Here is a 24,998-nt window from a genome sequence, read left to right as displayed (position 1 = left end):
AAATCATTTAAATTTCTGATATTTCAGCTGATACTCTGCCATGGCTACCAGTCAGTTGTTTGATATGTACAGTGTATATAGATCTACTCTACACCCATGGAACTACATCTGTGTGAACATCATAATGGAAAGCTCACCAGCTGCTGGTGGTACTATCCAGATGTTCTTATAGACTACTGTGGAGACAGTAGTTCCTTGGTATATATCATGAACAGAATAAAATATAAATCCCATCATCTTGGTGTCTGAAGATTTCATTTCTTATTTTATATCAGAGTAAACGGTATGAGGCTCTCTATGCCATCGGCGCCATGACCAGTGAGGTCACTGTTGGTCCCATTAACCCAAAGAAAAAACAAACTCCAGATAAACTTTATGACCAGTATAAATTATTTATTTACAAACATACAAATGTGGCTGATATGCCCTTTTGTGTCAGTGATGATTTAAGTAATTACATCTCTTCATGTCCTCTCTCCAGCTTTAGTCCAGTGGCTGCAGGCAGGACAAAAATGAAAACTAGATCAATTTCCATGGAGAACAGTTCAAAGCACCGTCCAATAGAACCTTGCTATCAGGTCAAACACAAATCTTTTCACAGTGCACACTTTTCATGAAAAGGTTTAAGTTCACAATAATATTACAACTTTTCTCATCAGATTATCACAATTGAAAGACTTGAACATCTATTTTATACTTTAATACCTGTAACCAATGGCAACAGTATGGAACCAGTTACCCATGGCAACAAAACATGGCAACAGAGATGTTTCAGTGGTCTAAATATAGCATGCATCTGGCAAGGACATCACAGATGAAAACAAAATTCAAAGAGGAAAAAAATTACAAAGAATTGTATCAAGACAAGGCCTTATAAATAAATCAACCAATAACTTTAAAATAGTACAACCTTCTGTTCCATATTTCTCAATCACCTAGTAAGCAACTCTGGGCACTGTATAAAGGATGTTATTTGTGCATTGTTCTCACATCTAATTTGTTATTAAGTGACAGAGACAAATGACAAAAAAATTGTAATTTTCTAACAATGACATTGCTTTTCCTGAAAGATATTCCCATCCAGGCACTCGTGGAAACAGCTTGCCACAAAAATGTCACTTAAGTCAAAGCATGTTTGTTAGAAGGTTAGAGAAGAAAATCTTCAGATTATGCATATGTGGCTTGGACCAAGTGCAAAATTTTATCACAGAACTACAAAAGATAAGATCACCCCCATCTCAACCCTCAAAAAGCCCCCCCCCCCAATCCTAACAAATATACCCAAAAATGAGAGGACAAGCAGTCTAAATGCCAAGTTCTTGTATTTGAAATCAATGAGAAGAGAAAAGCTTGCTTTGACATGATACAAAATAATAAAAGAGAAAATGATATGGCCCTGTGACAGGATGTTCCATCCAACTAACACGCTGTTCATATAGACCTGTTCTTTAACTGTGCAAACATCTTGATATTCTAAATTTTGGGGAAAAAATTAAACAACTTCAATTACACTGGGCTTTTAAACACCTAAAATGGCTTTGTAGTTTTTTAATTAAAAGCCTGAGAAATGAGCACTGAAACTGTCAAAAAAAAAAAAAAAAAAAATGGTCACAGCAGCTGTATAAATTTACTCAGCTGAGAATCTTACTTTGCCCTAGACTTCACTGCAGAACCTAGAACACTGTATGCCATACAAGAGTGAGAAACATACATGATCATTGCATTATCAATAAAATGAAAAAAAAAAATGAACTTCCTTAACACATGTGTAAGCCCATGAACAGAAGGCTGAAATAAATCTTGGTCATATCAAACAAATAACTTGGAAATACTGAGCACAACTACAACTTTAAAACAAAATAACAACAAGAAAACATGTAATCTGTGTTCAATACACAAACATAAACACATCTTGGTAACTGTCATGTTTTTTTTTTTATAGAAAATGGAGTCATTACAATTTTTATGTATAAAAATAAGACAATATATTTACATAGCTTCAACATTTTCCACATTTCTGCAAAATAGGATTCATTCATTTCTTGTTTTCTGGGTCTGTTAACAACTCCCAGGCTGATCTGTATTTCCTGACCTAGGAGGACCTGTGACCCAGAGATCAAAGACACCATAGAAACCACTGGGCTCTTACCTCCTCCATAATAGCAACTAGCACCATGATGTGGGATTAACTTGAATACTTCTTCAAAGACTGTTTGAATGTGTACTTGTAATGCTTATAAATCTCAGGTTATTTCAAAATACTGGTAGCCTTCTGAGACGAGAGGCGAGAGCTGTTAATGAAGCGTATTGTTCAGAAATCTCAGAGTAAGTCTGGGTGACCTGCACTGCAGCGTCATCCCTGGCTAATAATGCTAGTGTCTGTGGATTATATCCTGAAAATACCCTTGTTGAATACCTCAACACTTGAGCAAACTAGAAAGAGTGGAAGGGTCATCTTAATTTCACATGAAAACAAATAGTAGAAGTCATCCTTTTTGTGAAAACAAAGAGTAGAAGTCACCTAAACTTTCTGTCAGTACAACATGCATGACAAACAGGAGTTCAAAATTATGCTACTTACATTGAAAGTCAAAACATATTTTTTCAAAGTTTTCTTCTCTTTTCCATAAAACGTTCCATGCATTGCTCACAGTACTAATTTCATCCATATAAACACCAGCACACCATATCTTCTCTGCACACATCACTGGAGGTATGATGACAGCAGAATATCTAAAGTGTCCCTGGGTCTGTCACCTGCTGAACAATACAATAACATCAGTCCCTTCCCAGATCTCCCAGTTTTCCCAGTTCTCCCACTTCTTTCCTGGTCAGACTACAGTGGCAGCATTCCTGCCAGGACCTGGTGTTAGGAGATCATTCCTGAGGGGGAATGCTGCATCTGGGGCTGTATCTGTTGTTTATGATGATCATCAGAGAGAAATAGAGGTTGCTGCTGACTAGAACTCAGAGGAAGAGACAGGTGCTGGAGGTTCATGGGGTTCACTTTCTGTTTCCCTGACAGTCCTCTCAGCTGACCCGCGTGCTGCTGCAGACCTGGGTACACCTGTTGGTAATTGTTCAGTTTCTTGTTCCCGGCGCCCGTTGCTAGTGCTGCCTGCTGCTGCGCCTGCTGGAGTGACTTCTGATAGGTCACATTGAACCGCGTCTTGTCATTGATGTTAAAGCGTCCTGTGGGATTGCTGGATGTTTTACCTGGAATAGTTCAAGTGTTAATTATAATGAAATGTAACACTGGGTGAAGTGTTACATTTCATAAGTGTTATATAACAAATCATTATGGTTATCTGAAGGCTTAAATATTAGTCTTTGCCAAAATCACCTGAGAAGTAATATATGTGTCAGACACACTAGAAGAGCTAGGACTGGGACTGATGTTATGACTGATTATATTGAAGATTTAAATGATATTTATAACCTGGTACAGCTTACCTTTATTTCCACCTCCTGTGTCAGATACACTAGAAGAGCTAGGACTGGGACTGCTGTTATGACCAACAGGACTCAGGGCCATACTCGCTGTTAGGTGGTTGAGAGTGAAACCTTTACTACTGGCAGCAGAAGGAGAAGGAATTATGCCATTAGGGAGAGGAGACCCAACAGGTGGACTGACAGAACCCTACAAGTGAACATAAACATTATATCACTGACAGAACCCTACAAGTAAACATAAACATTATATCACTGACAGAACCCTACAAGTGAACATAAACATTATATCACTGACAGAACCCTACAAGTGAACATAAACATTATATCACTGACAGAACCCTACAAGTGAACATAAACATTATATCACTGACAGAACCCTACAAGTGAACATAAACATTATAAATATATATTTATAGTTCAATCTGCATGGCACACTATAAATGGATATAAAAATGTTCAATATAAAATGATATTGCTGATAATAAACCAAAACACAATTCAGTGGGTGCGTTCACAATTAAACTATTGTACTTGAAGTTCGACCTATCTTAGTGGAGACTGCCCCCTATAAACAGATTAACATGCTTTCTCCTGGCGTCAAGTAGAATACAGAAAAGCTGGTGATTATATGAGTACGCTGGAAATGAGAGTGGATGTGTTCATCTGTTTATCTAATTGCATTCAGTACAATAGATTCACAGTGAATGCACCCACTGTCATCAAGGTGTTGTTCACTATGGTTATCAGTGTATGTTCTCCCTACTCACTGCTCTCAAGTTAGGACTAGGTGTGGTGGCAGGACTGGATTGCTGTGGTGATGTAATACTGACACCAGTGGTGTTCACAGGATTAGCAGCAGCACCAGCAATGAGGTTCCCTCCAGTGACAGCTACAGGAGTGAGGATTGCATTGAGAGGGGCATTGGCATCAATGAGCACAGTGGTATTGGCAAGGCCTGAGGCAGGAAGGCTGTTCAGAGCAGGTACTCCCCGGGGGAGGAAGCCACCCCCTCCACCCACACCCTGGGGTGGGGGCTTCTTGGCATTAAGTCCTATTACAGCTTTGGCACCATGTTGTAACTGCTGCTGTCCGTCTACTATCCCGTTCTGCTGATGAGGCGATGTGGTGATTGTTGTTCCCCCTTGGAGCTGGTCATTGGAGGAAAAACTGACCAACTGACCATTAGCAAAGCCACTCCCATCAATGTTGGCCACTACAAAGTTCTTCACCAGTTGTCTATTAGCAGACTGGGCCATGGTCAGGTTGCCAATGTTGGCCCCTGCTAAGTTAAGACTGAAGCCAGCAGGGATGGCTAGGGGCACAGAGCTCCCCCCAGAGTTCAGTAATATCCCCCCTGTGATGTGAGTAAACTGACCTGCCCCAGCAGTTGGCACAGTGGGGGCTGTACTGGCTGCTACAGCACTGGGAGCCACACTGCTAGCAGGCAGCATATTGTGTACACTGGTGTCTCTACTTCCAGATCTTTTCCTTTTCTGATTACTACTATGATTACTATTGCCTCCATCCCCTCCTAAGCTACGCATTGTTGTTATATTGGAGTCTTTTGACTTATTATTATTGTTATTATGACTGCTGTGCCCATTACTGTTTTTATTTGCTGCAGAGTTGGACTTGGATTTTGCACTGGAACTGCCTGTATGAGCCACACGACCTGCTGCACTGGAACTGCCTGTATGAGCCATGCGGCCTGCTGCTGTGGACTCCAGTATATTGAAGTCATATGGATCTTTTGATGCTGTGGATACATGTTGTGGGTCTTTGGGCAATTTGGCTTCCACACATCTTTTTCTGCAAGAATAATGAAAATATTCAAGTAAGGCCACACTTTTTTATTTTTATGGATGACATCCTCTGGGTACCCCAAAATCGGTGCGAGAGGGCGAAAAAAAAAAAAACAGTCCAAAAAAAAAATGCTTAAGTAAAGGAATGCTGTCAGTACACAGCTGGAAACACAAATTTAACCACAGAAACACGTATCAAACTAACAATATGTCTTTATCCATGCTCTCAAAATATTATTTAAAGCATTGTGAATACTTCGTAGAAATGTAAAAAAAAGTCATGAATTGATATACTTCATATTACCAAATCTATTTAAGGTTATTTCATGCATTCATTTGGTATAGCAATCAATAAAACAAATATCAATCAAACAGTGCGTCTTTATTTGTATTCTCAGAATATTAAAACATTTTGAACACTTCATAGAAATGTTTAAAAAATGATGCAAAGATATGCTTAATACTACCAAATCTATTAAAGGTCATTTCAGACGATGCCATTTTGTCAACTTCAACTCACACGAAGCAGCTAAACTGTCAGGTGGCCTGTCCGACCTTCAGCCCACCAAATACCTCGACGCCCTTGTCGACCCTTTTTTCGCTACAGAAAACCTGGGCTCCGTATCTCGAAAGGTTCGCTATGTTGCGCACGCGTGTTAGTGTCTCGATTCCATAACCGATTCTATTTCGAGATACGGGGCCATGAAATCGAGACACTTGCGTACGTGCCTTTCGCACAATTATAAAAAGGTGATATCTCCATGCCCAATATCAATGGCATACCAATCCAAAACGATGGCGCCCGTTCTCTTGATGACTTTTATTGTTGTGTAATTTGAAAGTAATCCTAGAGATGAATTTGACAGCAAAGTGGCCGCATTTCCACGTGGCGAAAATACGCATGCGCAGAAAGCTCATTTCCTTGCAAATTCAATAACAACGTTTGCGACAACCGACTTCGTTGGGGGCTGGGGGGGGGCTTTTTTTTTTTTTTTTTTTTGGAGAACGGGCGAAAATCCGTGCGCGCGCAGGATGTCATCCATAAAATTAAAAAAGTGTGGCCTAATGTCCCAGCACCAAAACTGATGAAAGAAGAAGTTTACAAATCTATGTAATTCTTTGCTTTGGCAAATCTTGTAGCTACACATTGCAAACAAAACCAGTATATGGAGCTTTTCACTGATTTTAAGTTTTCAAGATTAAAGATATTTTATATGGGATTTCTGTTCCAAATCATGTCTTCTTTGACAACAAACAATTTTCTCCCATGATGTGTAAACGTGTCCATGTAACATTGGTAACTAAGATGTTAGCCACTGAAAATGACATTTTTCCTGGAACTGTTGCCTGCACTTGCTTCCAATTCTGAGTACAATTTGTAGTCAATAAATAATTTTGTTCTACGTGAATTATGATTTATTTCATGGTGTGTTTTTCACTCACTTGACTGGAGGTTCAGTTTTACAAGGCTGCAGGTGTTTCTCCAGTGTGCTGCGGACAACTGCTCTGGCAAAGTCAAACTTGCGACTGAAGACGTAACAACCGGGGCCCTGCAGACGGCCGCTCGCGTCATTGGTGAAGATGCGGGCACCAAAGTGATTGACCTGGAAACAGAGTAGGTATCAGGACGTAGTTAATAAAATATTGACAGTATACGGCCTTGACTGAACATTGTGTACTATTTCAGATCAACTTCTATCTCCCAGTGGTTAACTAAATGTGGGCAACCAGTGACCTAAAACATTTGCCATTGAAGTATTTCTGGCTACTGAAAAAATATTCAATTTGAGGGAGTTATCTGATTCATCTTAAGCCAAAGCAGACTAAGATCTTTCATCTCAAAGTTGTCTTAGGTATATGTCCCCAGTACTTACTGCTGCTGGCTGTGGGTGAGTACTGATATAAGGCACCTCCATCATCACTTTGTCCCCGTCCTCCTCACAGTCACTACAAATACGCTGGAACTGCTCCGGAGGGGGCGCGGCCTCCTTGGCACTCTGAGAATTTTGTCTGAAATCACAGCAACCAAATACTCCAGAATCTTTATGTAGATTACTGTGCTCTAAGCTAAATTTTTGTCAGGATATATAAAACACTAAATGGTCACATCAAATAATATTCAAAATGCTTCTGACAGAGGAAAGACTTGTAGAAATACTGCATTTGTAAATTTCTGCATACAGAGAAAGTGAGGCTTTATATGGATAGATCGATCCTGTTAGATTGATCTATGTATGGGAACCCAGTCTAAGTGAGGCTGTATACAACTGGCAGCAAACTTATCCCCTATTGCCTGTACCTTAAGAATGAATTGGGCAGTCGGTGACTACTAGGCTTGGTGGGTAACTTTGGCCCCAGTGGTAATGCTGTTGCAGCGATGGCGTGGTGAGAGCCCGCACTGCCCTTCAAAGAGGACTCAGAGTTCACGGACTGGCGGCGGGAAGGTTCAGCTTTGATCCCACTGCTGCCACCACTGTTGGAGGATTTTTTGGCCGCCACCATTCCAGCAGCAGCTTGTTTGGCTTGCAACAAGGCCTCTTTAGCTGCTCGGTGTTCCCGCAGAAGTTCATCAAAGGATTTGCTCCTGTCCTGGACTGCTCTCCGCAGGGATAAGGCATGTGTCTGTAGAAACAGATGACAATGTAACTAATAACTTATATCTAGAATTCTATTTGCTCGTCCTGGACAGCCCTTCACAGGAATAAGGCATGTGTCTGTCGAAATAGCTGACAACATAACTTATAAAACATATATTCAATATCATAACAGTGTTGCATCTGGGTTCTGAAAACAAGGGGACAGTGGGTCCCTTGTTTAGAAATTTGGGGGACAGACCCCCCCCTTGCTTCTGTCAGCAAGATATATATCAATTATAGTCAATCATAGAGATTTGTTTTCACTTTACCTTGCATGTCAAAGACCTTGTGCACTGTTTTCTAATCTCTGGGATCCACACCCCACAGTGTCGATCAGGATCAAACTCACGATCTGAAATATACAGACCACACAACATCAATGTAGACCTATTACATCTTGATGGTGGGGAGACAGAATACAATGGGAGTGACACAAGCTGACAAGGTTATAATGACAACAAGTGACACTGCATTGTTGGTTATGACAATAAGTGACATTGCATTGTTGGTTATGACAACAAGTGACATTGCATTGTTGGTTATGACAACAAGTGACATTGCATTGTTGGTTATGACAACAAGTGACATTGCATTGTTGGTTATGACAAGTGACATTGCATTGCTGGAAACGACAACAAGTGACACTATTGTTTGCAATGACAACAACTGACACTGTTTTGTTTATAATGACAACAACTGACATTGCCTCCTGGAATGCTTTTATTATCAGACTGTTTTTCAGCAGAAAGATTTCTTACAATTAATATGTTCTGTATATTTCCAGCTATGTTGGCATTACAGATAGCTTACCTTTGCAGGGCAAGAACTTCCTCTCCTTGACTAGTTTCTTAGAGCTTCCACTTCCAGCACTGCTACTGGAGCTGTTACTCCTAATTAAGTTAGTTTTTGTGGGTGTTGATATTGATGATGATGCTGTTACTGTTGTTGTCGTGGTGACAGGTGATAACAATGGCACTGTTGTTACTGGTAACGTTGTCTTAGTAAGTGACACACTGGGAGATGACAATGATTTTGTCACCACTGGCTTTGTGTCGACAAAAGTTTTTGTAGTCACAGCCTCTGGAGTGGGGCTGTATTGATTCACCACACTCTGGTCCAGTGGCTCCACCTTCACTACTGGGTCAGATTTGATCTGTGACAGCGCCACTAACTGTTTTATTTTGCTGGTGGACGGAGGAGGTGGTTTAGCTGCCTTGCCAGAGGAAGAGGAATTGCCATATTTTGATGGAGCTGATGTTAAAGATTTTGACTTTGACCCCGGCCCAGGTGACACGGAGGCATTAGCAGATACAGGAGATTTGTTCCTAGATGGCGGTGGTGTGCTGGACTTCAGTGCTCCAGCTGTGGGCGTGACAGCCCTAACAGGAGCCAATGGCAACTTTACCCCATGGCGTTGTTCTAGAAATCATACAAACCAAAGCCATTAGTAGAAACAATAGCAGTATAATTTATTTCCCAATAACTTCTTCAGTGTATGAAATAATTTAAATAATTTTTTAAAATTCTTAAAATGACCTGACCTTGACCTGAACACACACAGTCCCCATAGCTCCTCATACATACCTGTGTGTTTCTTGAGAGCCTGGGGTTTCACCACCTGACCACACTTCTCACACACCACCAGGTAACACTGGTCTTGTGCAGGACACAGCCCAAACAGTGGCTTATCTGAAACACAATAAAGTGACATCATTAAGTTACAATGTATCCAAATAAAGAATACAGTAAATAACAAAATAACACTGGTCTTGTGCAGGACACAGCCCAAACAGTGGCTTATCTGAAACACAATAAAGTGACATCATTAAGTTACAATGTATCCAAATAAAGAATACAGTAAATAACAAAATAACACTGGTCTTGTGCAGGACACAGCCCAAACAGTGGCTTATCTGAAACACAATAAAGTGACATCATTAAGTTACAATGTATCCAAATAAAGAATACAGTAAATAACAAAATAACACTGGTCTTGTGCAGGACACAGCCCAAACAGTGGCTTATCTGAAACACAATTAATGGACATCATTGAAAAATTTGAACTATCCACTACAGTGCAAGACAGATATTGACTAAGAATCATATGAAGACAGGAACTTACTATAAAGTAACTAAGTGAAGGATTTGAGACACTTAGTGCATTCACCACTTGATGAAGTACATCCTCATCATCCTTCAACAGTGGACAGAATGGCAGCATCATGTTAGACCACAGTCATTTTTGTCTCATTATTATAAAGATCTCATTGGGTTGCAGATCAGTAATATTTCTTTGTCATATTCTTATATATATATATATATATATATATATATATATATATATATATATGCCATTAATTTCCACTGTAAAAATTAAAATTTTCAACTCCCCACCTTCACATAAACCTCAGCAACCACCAACCATCATGACACATTATTACATGGCACACCACCTGGTAGCCACTGTGAGAAATGAGCTTAAAAGACGGTGGGATTTGTAAATTCACTGCTTCAGCCTAAGTTAGGGACTTGTTAATTTTCTCAAATTTTTCATTTTTCTCAGATTGGTGAGAGTCAAGAAAGGAAGATCAAAGGTTGGTTAGTCAGAGCAAAATACTGTTTATCCCATGAAAATCTGTCAGTACATAGGTACGCATTTTTCACAGGAATATTTTACACTATACATCTTTAACCACATTACTGGAGGTAATTGTCTGTTGGATGTGAGTAAAACTGTACAAATGACTAGGTCAGAGTTAAGCTTTATACTTGATTACACAAACCAAACCTACTGCAGCAATCTTTGACTATTCACTTTCAATTTCAACCTCACTTATTCCTCTGGCACATGTCAAAAAGACTGCCACATATTACAACTGACTACTCTATAAAACATTTGCCAATCACTTCACTAATAATTGTCCTTGTCTAAAAAACATAACATACTTTATCTCTCCTCACAGTGATGTACATTTACAGCACTACTAGTTGTCACAATTCTTGGCCATGTATCGGCACACATCATACAGCTTATAAATACAGACCTAATTCCAGACTGTTTTCCCTTACACAACCATCAATTTAACCAATAAGGTCATGGATTGTATCCTAAAATAGGCTTTACTTCTAATTTAATGCTTCACAAACAGAGCAGAGCAGAGCTAGAGTTGGTCCTTATCTTCATTTCTAAAGACAAGAATTCCGAGGTCAACCACATAACAACTCCAGGTCACTGATTATAAAGCTACCACCTGCCATATGTACTTATGTAATGGTAGTATAAAAATAATGTTTTCTTTTTTGTCTGCATTTCATTACTAGAAGTCATAAAATTCAGTAATGGTATCAAAAATGCTTGTTATCAAAACAAATGCCTGTGATCATAACATCAAATCAAGAACATACAGATATCCAACTATATCTTAATTCATGTAGACAAAACTGAAAGTCCACCAAAAACTAGTCCAATGATTGCTTAATAGTGACGACATTTAAATGACTAAACAGTGGTAAATTAGCATAACATTAATCTCCACCTCTGTCCTATCAACAGGTGGCTTACTTCCTATATACTGCTCTATACAATGGCCTGACCATACCGGTTCAAGGACAGTGAGGTCACTCCAGACTGACCTCTTCCCAGAATACACCTGGAGTCTCTGCTATCAGAATGAAGAGATAAAAAATCTCACTTTGTAGCATTTTACAACTTATTATATTAGGATGGCAAAGGACACATAAACCAGTCTGATGGGTCACTCAAGGCCAGGTAGCAATACAAGTCATTGACCTCCAGGTTATTACTTCCTCTTACACTAACCACCAACTGTTACTGTCCTGGCTTTAACAACAGCTTTCTACTGGAGAGATGTAGTGTTCATCTACCAACAGCTTTCTACTGGGGAGATATAGTGTTCATCTACCAACAACTTTATACTGGGGAGATATAGTGTTCATCTACCAACAGCTTTATACTGGAGAGATATAGTGTTCATCTACCAACAGCTTTATACTGGGGAGATATAGTGTTCATCTACCAACAGCTTTATACTGGGGAGATATAGTGTTCATCTACCAACAGCTTTATACTGGGGAAATATAGTGTTCATCTACCAACAGCTTTATACTGGGGAAATATAGTGTTCATCTACCAACAGCTTTATATTGGGGAGATATAGTGTTCATCTACCAACAGCTTTATACCGGGGAGATATAATGTTCATCTACCAACAGCTTTATACTGGAGAGATATAGTGTTCATCTACCAACAGCTTTCTACTGGGGAGATATAGTGTTCATCTACCAACAGCTTTCTACTGGGGAGATATAATGTTCATCTACCAACAGCTTTATACTGAGGAGATATAGTGTTCATCTTCCAACAGCTTTCTACTGGGGAGATATAGTGTTCATCTACCAACAGCTTTCTACTGGGGAGATATAGTGTTCATCTACCAACAGCTTTCTACTGAGGAGATATAATGTTCATCTACCAACAGCTTTATACTGGAGAGATACAGTGTTCATCTACCAACAGCTTCATACTGGGGAGATAGTGTCTGTCCACTGATGCACAGAGAATTAATGATCCCATTCCGGTTGCCCACAAATATCCTTGCCTCTACTTTACCTAGAACATGTCTTCAAAGTCCACCAAGCACTTCAGGTACATGTTGGGGTCAAGCCAGTCTCTCAATTATTTGACAGTAGAAGTGGTCAAAACATATCACAGCCAAAAAAGAGGGGGAAATAGCTCACTTTTTCTGCCATTGATTTGTCAAAGTTAATTAAATAGTGCTGGTGCACTGTGTGCTGGTTATCCTGAAATGCTTCCTAGTCACACTACATGTAGTTTTTCACATCTACATGTAGTTCAAGGTTTTCCCATCTATAAACACCTGTTGTGAGCTCTGTGGTCCTCCCACCCTTCACCACACGGACACTTTATACATGATTCCACTAAAACACACTGCATATGCAGATTAAAAGAATCAATTTCCATGGATATAAAAAGGTTTCACTTTGCTTTCTAGTTAATAGCACACTGAAGTACTTTCTACTCTCCCCTTTCCGGATCCATACATCTGACACACATTCTAGGAATAACTGAAGATGCCTTAAAACATTCTCTGTACACATGCCAAACAGGCACTTAGTAGAGGAGAAATCAGTGTAGCTAATATGATTTTTCTGGGATAGACATTCATGTTGTTTTATGAGAAGAAACATCACACAAAATATTATGTTTCAGAGGACATAAATGACCATCCTCTCTCCCAATGTATCTCCTTGTCTCTTTCTGTGTCTCTATACTGTGTGGTGTAAATATACCAGCTATTACCACTTCACTGTGTAATCATCAGAAAGTGTTATATACAACAGTTCACATCAGGACTCCAAAGTTCATTAGAGGACATGCACATCCCAACATTCCATGCAACTGAACAGAAAATACACAATATCATTTTGCCTAACATTACACTTAGATTGACAATGTTTGTCCCCAGAATCCTGTACCGTGTCAATATTAATTTGTCCACTACAACCTCCCTGAGCAGAGACCTGATTGTGTACTAATCCAGCTTCTCACTCTCTGTGCCAGGATACACACATCTCTCCATGACAAATAGCTCCTCCAGAAAACACACAATTTCATCCAATTCTGACAACTTAAACACCCTAGAGATATCATTTCCATGTCCATGGTGAGCTCTTTTTGTATCTTTTTCCAGGGAAATCCATCCTAATAATTCAGTTACCTCACTGCCAGCTATGTAGTGAATAAATGAACTGTCAGTTTACAACCCCCTCCATCTATCACAGCCACATCTACACAGGACCCAAGAACAGGTGGAAAGTGGCTACTTTTAAAAGATTTTTCTGTTGACTATCAGCTATTTTTCAGTGATAAAGACGTATGAAGGTACTAATTTCTTAATTACTTCTCCGACACCCTCTTCTGGTGGTTTTACTGGAATTTCAGGTTTCCCAGACATGTCTCTTGTTCACATTGTATAAAAATACAGATAATTCTTATTCTATTATCAACATCCAGACACAAATCAAGCCAACAAACCACCCACAGGTAGACTTTCAGTCAACTTCACTGCAGTTACTTGATATGTCGGATGCAATTTACATCATGTTAATTCCAATACAAAGCAAGAATCTCCTCTTCTTTATCCCCAGCTCCTGACAAGAGCATGCTCAGCTATGATCTCATTCTGACATGTCACTGGGGAAATTTCTATATATGAGATTGATTCCTCATACATTACTAGTGTTGGGCTCATTTGAATAAATTGTGTAATTCAAACCACTTAAAATATTAGTCAATACAAATTAAATGATATAGAAGAACAACAAGTTGGCAAGCTTGCTAGAAACTGTTTCCATTTTCTTTGGACAACATACATCTTTTCCTCAAGCTAGCATTCCCTGATTTCTGAGCTGTTGCTGTGTAATAATACAAACTGATACCTGTACTATAAAATGAACATAATAAACATTCTCCACATTCACAAAACAGATTTTCCATTTTCTAATCAGTTAATAAACCTTAGACCTTTGTAGTTGTTTAACTTGACTTACATTTCATTGAACAACAGTCAAGTCATACCAAAAAGTTTTAATCTAGCCATCTCAATTTATATTATATAATAACCATTATGTTTGGATTTAGAATTCAGTCCATATTCTCCTCACTGGGGACAAGATATACTGGGTATGTCAACACAGAAGAAGTTCCGCTAAGGGTATATTCTTAATACATGACTGAGCTTTCATAAGAGGAGAAATTTGAAGGATTTAAAAAGCTTTCTCTCTCTCTTAGCGTATGTGTGTGTGTGCGCACGCACACACCATACAACAAAGATGCCAAGTGTGATAACCTATATAACAAGATAGATAGCTTAATCTACTTCAATACTTGACAACCACTGTGATAAAAGTGCTAAATCCTGCATATATAACTTAATCTTTATAACCTGAATTAGATTCCAAGAAACATAGCACAGCAACATAATGACCTCTGAAAAGACTCCCAGATAACAGCCTATGCACTGCAGATGAAGGAGTCACCAATCTTAGAAAACTTTCTTCTCTGATTTAGTATTTCCCCCAAGGCTGATAACTGTTAAGTTTTAGGTATAGATGAGAAGTTTTGTCATTAATAGTAGTATTATAAAAAGAAAGCTGTGACACATTAGATGTTTGGGGTGTATCAGAGAGCTTAAGCCCCTACATGTAAACGATAATAATGATACTATTTGCAACCAAAAGATGAATGGTACATATATTATTAAACTAATATGATAATTCTAAGAGAAACATATCTGACATCAAAACATTTTCCAAAATACATCTTCAAATATATTTTAAAATGCATTTTCAATAACTGCATTAGAATTGTATTTGTATTGTATTTGGTAGAATCATAAAATTATTGAAAAGTTGACAATGCCCAGGCAATAATAGTCCATGGGGCTCCCACTGTTCTTAGTTTTGGCACTTTCAATATCTGGGAATTCCACAAGTGTTCATTCCATGTTGATACCTTGAGGTGCTTCTTGGTTTGAGTTTTCAGGATATCATACTTCATATCCTGATGGCTGGTTGCCATCAGTACCTTAACTGGTGAAAAATTTAAACTCTGTGGTTACCAACAATTACAGAACCCTTTCAAATGATGTGAATTCCTATTAACACTTTCTATTACACTGTACTGCTTTGCCAACAGCATATGTAAATAGAATGCAAGCATCAAACAAATTAAGTTTGATACTGTTCAAGAAATTATCAAATTATTCTATTTTAAGAATAAACTGGATGGTGTTATAAGATTCTGTTAAAATTATCTGACAAACATTCTACAAAATAATTCCCGTTAATATCAACTATTTAGGAAAACTAATTTATATAAGCAGTCATTTCTATTCTTGATCTATGTGTCACATAAATCAACTATTTAGGAAAACTAATTCATATAATAAGTAATTTCTATTAATGACCTATATATTACATTCCTAATGTACTTAGCTCATATAGAACTGAAAACCAGCTGATTCTTCCATATTCAAACTGTTTCATTTGAGACATGTTTTAGGCAAATGAGACCATTTCACCTGGGACAGTCACTTAAGCTATACACTACAGTCTCCACCAGCTCACTATGAGAGGTTCTCACATGTAGCAGAATACAGGGGCTGGACTCACTTTCACAAGCTCTCAACAAGTCTGCTTCCTGTTGTTTAGTTATCTATTTAGTTGTGATAAGCTAAGAGCCCTCAATGAGGCGACTGTTTTACACAATAGCCAGGCCATTAAGTTGTCAATCTCTCAAAGCAAACCCGTAAGGACAGTATACTGCCAAAGTATTCTGCTTCATCTGGAAAAGGTCTAAAACTTAATGATGGTGAGATACAACACTAAATAAAACTTCCAATGGACAACAAGAACTAGGCATCTTGTATTTTCTGTATTATATTAAGTATAAGTCACTATTTTTAAAACATCACTATGGTGCACTCATGTCCGATGAAGTTCAGTTTTGCTGCTGATGTTAATGATGTATGCATGACAAACTTTCATAGTACAAAAAAAAAAAAGAAAAAGAACAGAAAAAGATGAGAACAAATGTGATAAAATATGAACACAATGTAGTGAACAATAAAAGATTTTACAATTTTAGTTCAAGTTTGGTGTTCAGAAAGCTTCTTAGAAAGATAATAGGCAAATGTTACATGATAAGAAGAAAAACTAGCATGTAAGAAAGCTGATGTGCATAAATATATATATTTAAATCAAACGATTGTCAAAAACCTTCAAAACTGCTTAAACTGGACAGTTCACACTGGCTTTACAACCTGTACATAACCTTTTGAAATCAAAATATGAAAATGAATTAATTTTCCAACTATTGTGATGAACTAAAAACAAATAAAACTATAAGCCAATACTGAAAGAGAAGCACTGACAGCAGTCAATGTAGACTGACAGATTTATCAGCTGGTAAAATCTAAAATGAAAGCTGTATAATGAGTAAAACATCTGAATTTTTTTACAAAGAATTTATTTTTAAATCTTGCAGTCAAACAAATTGTTAAAATTCATAGCAATTGTCCACATCACTTAGGGGTGTAATCTTTCAGTATATAGACTGTCATTGGTTCAAAATTCCAGTTTCAAAAATAAACTTTGCATTGATTTCACATGACATATAAGAATGTTATTAAATAAGACTATACAACATGAATGTAGTTCTAAAATACATATAAAACTGATTGTTTGATTGTTTAATTGCATAGAGTAAGTCTAGGAAAAATTAATCACAATGACTAAGAACAACATGTGCTCCAATTTTGACAACAAACAAACTGATAACAAACTATTTTCCTTGCCAATAGTTTTATGCATTAATACATCTTGTCAGTTTTGTATGAAAGGCCTTTCTCTAAAAAATAATGATTACATCGACAGATGCATAAAAATATTATATTTATAACAGGCGAATATTTGACATTCAGGTGGACTGGGACCGAGTAACGAAGGACCCACACTAAGAAACGAGAGGGCAAGTTCACACTGTTGTCAAGGGAAAATACTCGTTCACTGCACTCCTCACCTTCTTTCCTGAGCTTCACTGTTTCTGTATCATCGCAATTTACGCGTTTTGGCTTCACCGAGTCGTCCTCCCCTGAAACAAACACAGGATGTTTGAATTGACAGGCACTTTAAAAGAAGCATGGGAAATCCCTTCTCAGAAATTGGGTCAAAAGTGACAGTGAAAGAAACCGTTCAGACGAAACTCTCATTCCTGATACTAACAGAAAAAATAAATATATGTGTGATTGATACATTCTCACCTTTAGATTTAATTTTCTCTTCCCAAGCAGTCCAAGGTTGGCCTGCAAATAGCGACGGACTATCATCTAAAGTCGCCATTTTGCAGATCTTGTTGCTTTTTGATTCCGAGTATAGCCGATCGTGACGTCAAGTCCGTTTATTTCCGGAAAAGGAAGGGCCGCTTTACTAAATCACTGTATATCTTGTCTATGACATCGATTTGCGATTAATCTCCCAACTTTGTAAGATGAAAATAATTCGAAAATGTACCAAATTTATTGTAATTGATATTGCTTTTATCAAATTTAATTTTTTGTTTGACTATGGCCTAAGTAGTATTGACCTATTTCTCTGAAAATGGCGACTGACGGTGAGTACGCATGAGGGTTTCTGTTTAAAACCGATTCATAGGTGAAAGTGTACCTTAAACGGCATGTGTTGATCCTCGTTATATGTTCAGGTGTATCATAGACGCCCAGCAGTTTAGAACAGCGAACATCGGTTTCATCTTTAACAAGAAAATTAATGTCGGCTTGATTGACTGCAAGGCTAAAGGCTAAAGTGAAGAGTAAAGACTCCTTCAGTATCACTCGGGGAAGTAAAACACAACAAGACGAATCTAAATGATTGGTCATATATTTAAAAGTAATTCGGGATGGATTTCTTTAGAAATAGAATTTTATGATCCGTTAGGCTGATATGGAAGCATATAAACTTTATCACGTCATGTCTGCAGTTCTTGAGTTGTTCTGTTTTATTTTTCAGATGACATTATTCGCAAGAGACTTTTGATTGAAGGAGACGGAGGAAATGATGACCGTAGAATTGGTAGTTTATTAAAGATGTTCATAAAATGGTGTAACTCTACAGACGACACTCCAGAAGAAAGGTATGTTTAATTTTCTTAACACTTCTTTAGTTTTCATCTGATTATATTTGGGTGCTCACAGACACTGTGTTTGGCTGTCTCAGCTCTGTTACAGCAGTTATCATTTTTAAGTGTAAATTTGGATGTTCATACCCTAAAACATGTACTCACAAGCTTAAATGTAATTGATAATTTATATTATGCCCTAATCTTAGTTTTGTCCTGTTACAAATAATAAAAATTAAAGCACCACTTCTAAACTGTTATCAATTCTTCATTTAAACCAAGTTGATGTAATCATTATAATATTATTCTATCCTTAAAGATAAATGAATCAAAACGTTTAAAATCAAAAATAGTTTTCTATTTAATCATTGCCTGATGTTCTACTTCCAGTCTTGCTACAGAGCAGAGGATGTTGGCCACATTGTCCCAGTGTGAGATGGCAATGGAAAAATCTGTTATAGTTCACAGAATGAATCTCAAAGAACAGGAGAACTATCAAGGACAGAATAAAAGAATAGGTTGTTTGACCTCAGAGTTTCGAGGTTTTCATTGTTTTGTGCTTGTTCTACAGGTTTTCTAGTATCAGCATATGATACGATGTTTCCCTTAACTTAGAAATGGGAAGAACATTTAAAGATTTCAGAAGTGATCATTACATCAAAAATGTTGCATTTATAGTATCCTTTAATACGTTATGTACTGGCTTATTTCAATTCCAGAAAGCAGCATTCAAGATGCCTTAGAAAAAATCTCTGAATGTAAGAACGAGTTGCAGACAGCAAAGAGAGTAAGAAGAAATCGACAACGTGAGTGAAAAAATGTGAAAAGGAAGAGATTCTTATTAAATGTGAAATAAATGATTTTCTTTTAAATGTAGATAAATGAAATTCTATTAAAAAAAATTTTGCAGTCACCATTTTGCATAATAGTATATTTGTGGAATCTTTCTCCTTTATCTTTTAGAATATGATGCCTTGGCCAGAGTTATAGCAGATCACCCAGACAGAAAAGACACAATGAAGTTAGTAATTATGAAGTATTTTATGTGTCATTAATTGATATAATTGTACCACCAGCGTTAGCGCTGGCGGTACACATGGTTTCGGTCCCGTCCGGATCGTTCCGCCGGCTCCGCCGGCTCCGTTGGCTCCGCCGGCTCCGCCGGACGGCTACCGTTACCGCTTCTCCTCCTAGACGGTAAGGGCCCCCGTACCCATCTCATGGATTTAGGTCACCTATAATCTCAACTCGTTCCACGTAAAATTTGGGCTTTGTCGGTATTGGGGTCTGGGTGTGGCACTCATTACAATGCACCCTTGTCTAAAACTGGCAAAATTAAATGCTAATTATCTACCCTACGGAAGGAGTTATGGGAAAAATTTCTATAGACGGCTTTCCAAAAGTCACATGTGTAGATTTCAAATATACCCTTGGATTTGACCTTTGACCTTTACTTCAAGGTCAAATGGGCCAAAATTTTCAAAAAAATGAAATTTTTTACGAAAAAAATTTTTTTTGCCCTGTTATTCAGACACCACACAGAATTAACCAATAATATTATTGGAAGGTGTTACCCTTCAGGTCATCTTTCATCTTTATGAATTTGGGGTCAATCGGTGCATTTTCACGGGAGTAGCGGCCATAAGATACCGAAACTGAAAACTGTCTCTAATTCGGGAACCGTTAATGCTAGAGACCCATTCTTTTTTGCATTTTGTAGAGCATGTAAAGCCCAACACTGGAGGTGGTCTCGGTTTTTTTGTATTCCATACGGTTTTCGAGTTACGCTGTATCAAAAAGTACATATTGGTGGTAAAAGCAAAATGTGCAGTACGGTAATGGATAATAAATTTTGAACTCTGGAAAAATAAAACATAAGGCTTGGCAAAGCAGACAACTTGTGTTTAAAAATGACATTATTTCATCAAATTTGAACTTCTGAAACTTCAGAGCACCTCCTATTTCAAGAATTTTGACCAAAATGACATTTTCTTTATTTTAATTAATTTTTTCTGTACGAAATTTAAGGCACATTATGGTAACTCCAAAATTATAACATTTAGTCCCTTATATCTCCAAAACTGGCAGAGATAGGTCCATAGTTACTATTGAAGTTGAATAGGAAGTCATATACTGGCAATCTAACTATGACCTTGAAAGTGACCTTTGACCTACTTTTCACCATGAACTGAACTTTGCAAATTTTTCTTCCCTTTTATCTCCAAAACTGGCAGAGATAGGTCCATAGTTACTATTGAAGTTGAATAGGAAGTCATATACTGGCAATCTTACTATGACCTTGAAAGTGACCTTTGACCTACTTTTCACCATGAACTGAACTTTGCAAATTTTTCTTCCCTTTTATCTCCAAAACTGGCAGAGATAGGTCCATAGTTACTATTGAACTTGAATAGGAAGTCATATACTGGCAATCTAAATGTGACCTTAAAATTGACCTTTGACCTACTTTTCACCATAAACTGAATTTTGCAAAATTTGCTTCCCTTTTATCTCCAAAACTGGCAGAGATAGGTCCATAGTTACTATTGAACTTGAATAGGAAGTCATATACTGGCAATCAAAATGTGACCTTAAAATTGACCTTTGACCTACTTTACACCATGAACTGAATTTTGCAAATTTTGCTTTCCTTTTATCTCCAAAACTGGCAGAGATAGGTCCATAGTTACTATTGAACTTGAATAGGAAGTCATATACTGGCAATCTAAATGTGACCTTAAAATTGACCTTTGACCTACTTTACACCATGAACTGAATTTTGCAAATTTTGCTTTCCTTTTATCTCCAAAACTGGCTGAGATAGGTCCGTAGTTACTATTGAACTTGAATAGGAAGTCATATACTGGCAATCTAAATGTGACCTCAAAATTGACCTTTGACCTACTTTTCACCATAAACTGTACTTTGCAAATTTTGCTTCCCTTTTATCTCCAAAACTGGCAGAGATAGGTCCATAGTTACTATTGAACTTGAATAGGAAGTCATATACTGGCAATTTAAATGTGACCTTGAAATTGACCTTTAACCTACTTTTCACCATGAACTGAATTTTGCAAATTTTGCTTCCCTATTATCTCCAAAACTGGCTGAGATAGGTCCATAGTTACTATTGAACTTGAATAGGAAGTCATATACTGGCAATCTAAATGTGACCTTGAAATTGACCTTTGACCTACTTTTCACCATGAACTGAACTTTGCAAATTTTGCTTTCCTTTTATCTCCAAAACTGGCAGAGATAGGTCCATAGTTACTATTGAACTTGAATAGAAAGTCATATACTGGCAATCTAAATGTGACCTTGAAATTGACCTTTGACCTACTTTTTATCATGAACTGAACTCTGCTAATTTCTTTCTCTTTTAACTTCAAACTTGACAGAGATAGGTCCATAAATACTCTTGAACTTGAATAGGAAGTCATATACTGGCAATTTACTGTGACCTTGAAATTGACCCTTGACCTACCTTACGAAGAACTTAAATTTGATTGTACCATATATATTTTTTGCAATAGTTTAAAAATTCTTGTTGATTGCATTTTTACAGCTTGTCAAGCACAAAACTGGTGGATGTGTCCCTTATTTTGTGTATGTGGGGGTCTATACGAATGCGCTTGCTCCAGCTGGTGGTACAATATTCGGAGGCGGTATCGCCTCTCTGATCCTCTAGTTGTTATTGGTCTGTACTCTTGACAGCTTTGCTGACTTGTTTAATTCAAAGTATAGTGGCCAATATTGGACATTGTTATTGCAGATAATCTTGCCAGAAAAGATACTTTACAGTTTTTATATGAAGTTTAATCTGTATTAAGTTTTAGGATGTATGTAAAGAGTATGTAGTGTGTAGTTATGATGTAGCACTTGTGTATGTAGTATGTGTTCAGAATTTACTAATAAGTTGTTAATAAATTGTAGGCCTTTGTTTCCTGTAGGTATTGGTAGTCAGCGAAGTGAACATTTTTAATGATTTATACAAATATGTAGTCAGTGTCTCCTGTAGGTATTGGTAGTCAGCAAAGTGAACATTTTAATGATTTATACAAATATGTACACAATTTGATCTTCAGACAACTTGAAGCATTGGATAAAGAAATGGAAAGCTTGAAGGAAACAAAAGAAACACTGGAACAAAAGGTATGTTTAATTCTTGATGCTTGACATGTAGTTTTAACATGTTAAGAGTTAAAGTTGTGTCCTGCTTGCCTTGCTGCTGCCATCTAGTGGTTAAACACTAACATTACTGCCACTGGGTATTTTCATTTAACCTATAAAATAAAGAATACAAAGAGACAGTATTGGTACATGACTTATCAGATATACATATCCTGTTTTGTGAAATTTACTGTTGACATAAGAAATATTCTTATTCCATTGTTCCCTGTTGCCTTCAGTTGAGTTTGCGCCGCAAGCAGTTCCACGTGCTGATCACGGCACTGCAGGAGATGCAGAGAATCCTGGAAGGTAGCTCGTCTGTTTTTTTCACATTTGACATAACTGCTAATACATGACCACTTACAGCAATATTGTATATTATTGGGTTATGACAATATTAATTTTTGTTAAGTACATTCGTTTATAATTTTAATGCAATCGTAGCCTCTTTGGTTGTGGTTAAAGTGATCATTATACCATTTAATATGATAGTGACTTTGTGATTATAATAATTATAAGCAAATATTGGTGTAAAGTTTTTACCTACAGTAAAATTCTAAAGCTTTGAGGTTTAAAAATGGTATGTAATTTAGAAGTTTCCCACTTTTAAGTCATCATAACCCCTCAGCATGAAGTTCATAGGTGAAAGAAACTTTGAGAGCAGCTACTTACACACATTGTCACATTTCTAGTGGATGAACACAGCACTGAGCAGTCTTCCACAGAGACAAGCATGGAGATGGGATAAACAAGGACAATTGTTGCAGAAAAGACCACCAAGTTGTTTTAAAGATCAGGGGAGTTGCAAGCATATGGCTAGAGACCCAGGAGAGAATAATGGTAGAAAAGTCACTAACCAGTGAACTTTATATTGTTTTAAAGGAAATCCAATTTGCAGTTTATATTAGTGAGAATCAGTATCCCACACCAACAACTTTTAAAAACGTGGGAAATTTTATAGCCCTGCTTTGAAGTTTATTGGTACAAACCTTCCATTAAACAGGGTGGTAGAAAAGAGGCTGATAGGGTGCACGCTGGCCCCTCACTAAACTGTCATCACTTTAACATGCAGAAACTATGAAGAAAAACTGTTGCAACTTGTAAGTGACCAATTGACAGCACGGCATTCCTTATCACTGGTATATGATGCTACATTAAGATTTGATTTTTTCAGGTTAAGTAATGTACTGTAAGTAAATACATATACTTCAAAGATACTGCTCTAATTTCTGAAAATTTTTTTCCAAGGTTTTAGTTGAGTTAAATGATGCATCACAAGTGTGTTATCATTGAAATTTAAAAAACACATTAGAACAGTCTTTTTCTTTCTTTATACAAATTTATTAAAAGATTTCATTTGGGGTGAAATACTGCATACAAGCATTGAACCCATCATCTTGCCTCATTACATATTATACATTAACAAAAAACACTCAGTGGAAAAACAAAGTTTTACCCTTTTACAAGCAAAGTGAAACACTATTTTCATAGAAAACAAACAAAAACTTATCAGCAGAGCTAACAAGTATTGAAATCCTGAATGCTTACATCCTTCCTATGCTTTCACCAAGATTACCTTGTAAACCAGTAACCACCTGATGCCAGAAACAAAATGGCAGACAGTATTCTATGTGTCACGCTAAATAAATGCTGAGATAAGCCACAAGAAAATAATTCCACCTAAAAACTGAAAAATTCCAATTTCCTGCCATGAAAACACTGATTATACAAAAATACAATGTACATATATACATGTGTAGGTATAATGACATATGTGAGGGCAAATTGGAACTCATATGGTCACTTTTACCAGTCCTAGTTTTGTGTATAATCCCCTTATAATTCAAGGTGAGCACTGATAATGTTACTGTTCCATAAAGGAAAACAAAACGAACATGTTTCTTTAATAAATCAAACACTGAGCCATCTTTAGCCCACTTAAAGTTGAGAATGCTGCCTTTGTTTTTGTTTGAGTGCCTTATACTGGCTGGCTGATCAAACCCTTACTAGTATTTCTTATTGGATTTTTTTATATTGAAATTATTTATAGCATTAACATATAAAGTATACTTTGAATTAAAAAGAGACAGCTGACAGTTTTAAAAGTCAAATCAGAAATATATTTACATGCTATGTACAGGCCAACATAAACTGTAAACATCAATATCTTACAAATATCTGTCATCGCAGTAGAAAAAGTAAACCAGTACACAGCTC

The 24,998-nt window shown here is 37.2% G+C and overlaps 2 protein-coding genes across 2 annotated transcripts; one reads left to right on the top strand and one right to left on the bottom strand.

The window, feature by feature from the left end:
- Window positions 1–369: 369 nt before the first annotated feature.
- On the bottom strand, window positions 370–17,907 carry LOC106176716 (uncharacterized). Its single transcript, XM_013559216.2, has 11 exons — window positions 17,755–17,907; window positions 17,514–17,585; window positions 9,476–9,580; window positions 8,702–9,310; window positions 8,161–8,243; window positions 7,555–7,877; window positions 7,130–7,265; window positions 6,699–6,859; window positions 4,221–5,262; window positions 3,454–3,640; window positions 370–3,216 (listed from the first exon to the last, which is right to left on the bottom strand). The coding sequence occupies exons 1-11, from the start codon at window positions 17,831–17,833 to the stop codon at window positions 2,870–2,872; spliced, it is 3,144 nt and encodes a 1,047-aa protein (XP_013414670.2). The 5' UTR covers window positions 17,834–17,907; the 3' UTR covers window positions 370–2,869.
- A 21-nt stretch (window positions 17,908–17,928) lies between these two features.
- On the top strand, window positions 17,929–23,998 carry LOC106176718 (THO complex subunit 7 homolog). Its single transcript, XM_013559218.3, has 8 exons — window positions 17,929–18,104; window positions 18,500–18,623; window positions 18,999–19,126; window positions 19,328–19,414; window positions 19,572–19,629; window positions 22,697–22,763; window positions 23,021–23,090; window positions 23,474–23,998. Exons 1-8 carry the CDS (start codon window positions 18,092–18,094, stop codon window positions 23,527–23,529), a joined length of 603 nt encoding a protein of 200 aa, XP_013414672.2. The 5' UTR covers window positions 17,929–18,091; the 3' UTR covers window positions 23,530–23,998.
- The last annotated feature ends 1,000 nt before the right edge of the window (window positions 23,999–24,998 follow it).

This window comes from Lingula anatina, chromosome 6 (genome assembly GCF_051362555.1).
Source record: "Lingula anatina isolate TDL-2025a chromosome 6, LinAna3.0, whole genome shotgun sequence".
In the NCBI taxonomy this organism is placed as follows: Eukaryota; Metazoa; Brachiopoda; class Lingulata; order Lingulida; family Lingulidae; genus Lingula; species Lingula anatina.
Note: the sequence above shows the minus strand (reverse complement) of the source record. Positions and strands in the feature narration are given on the sequence as shown.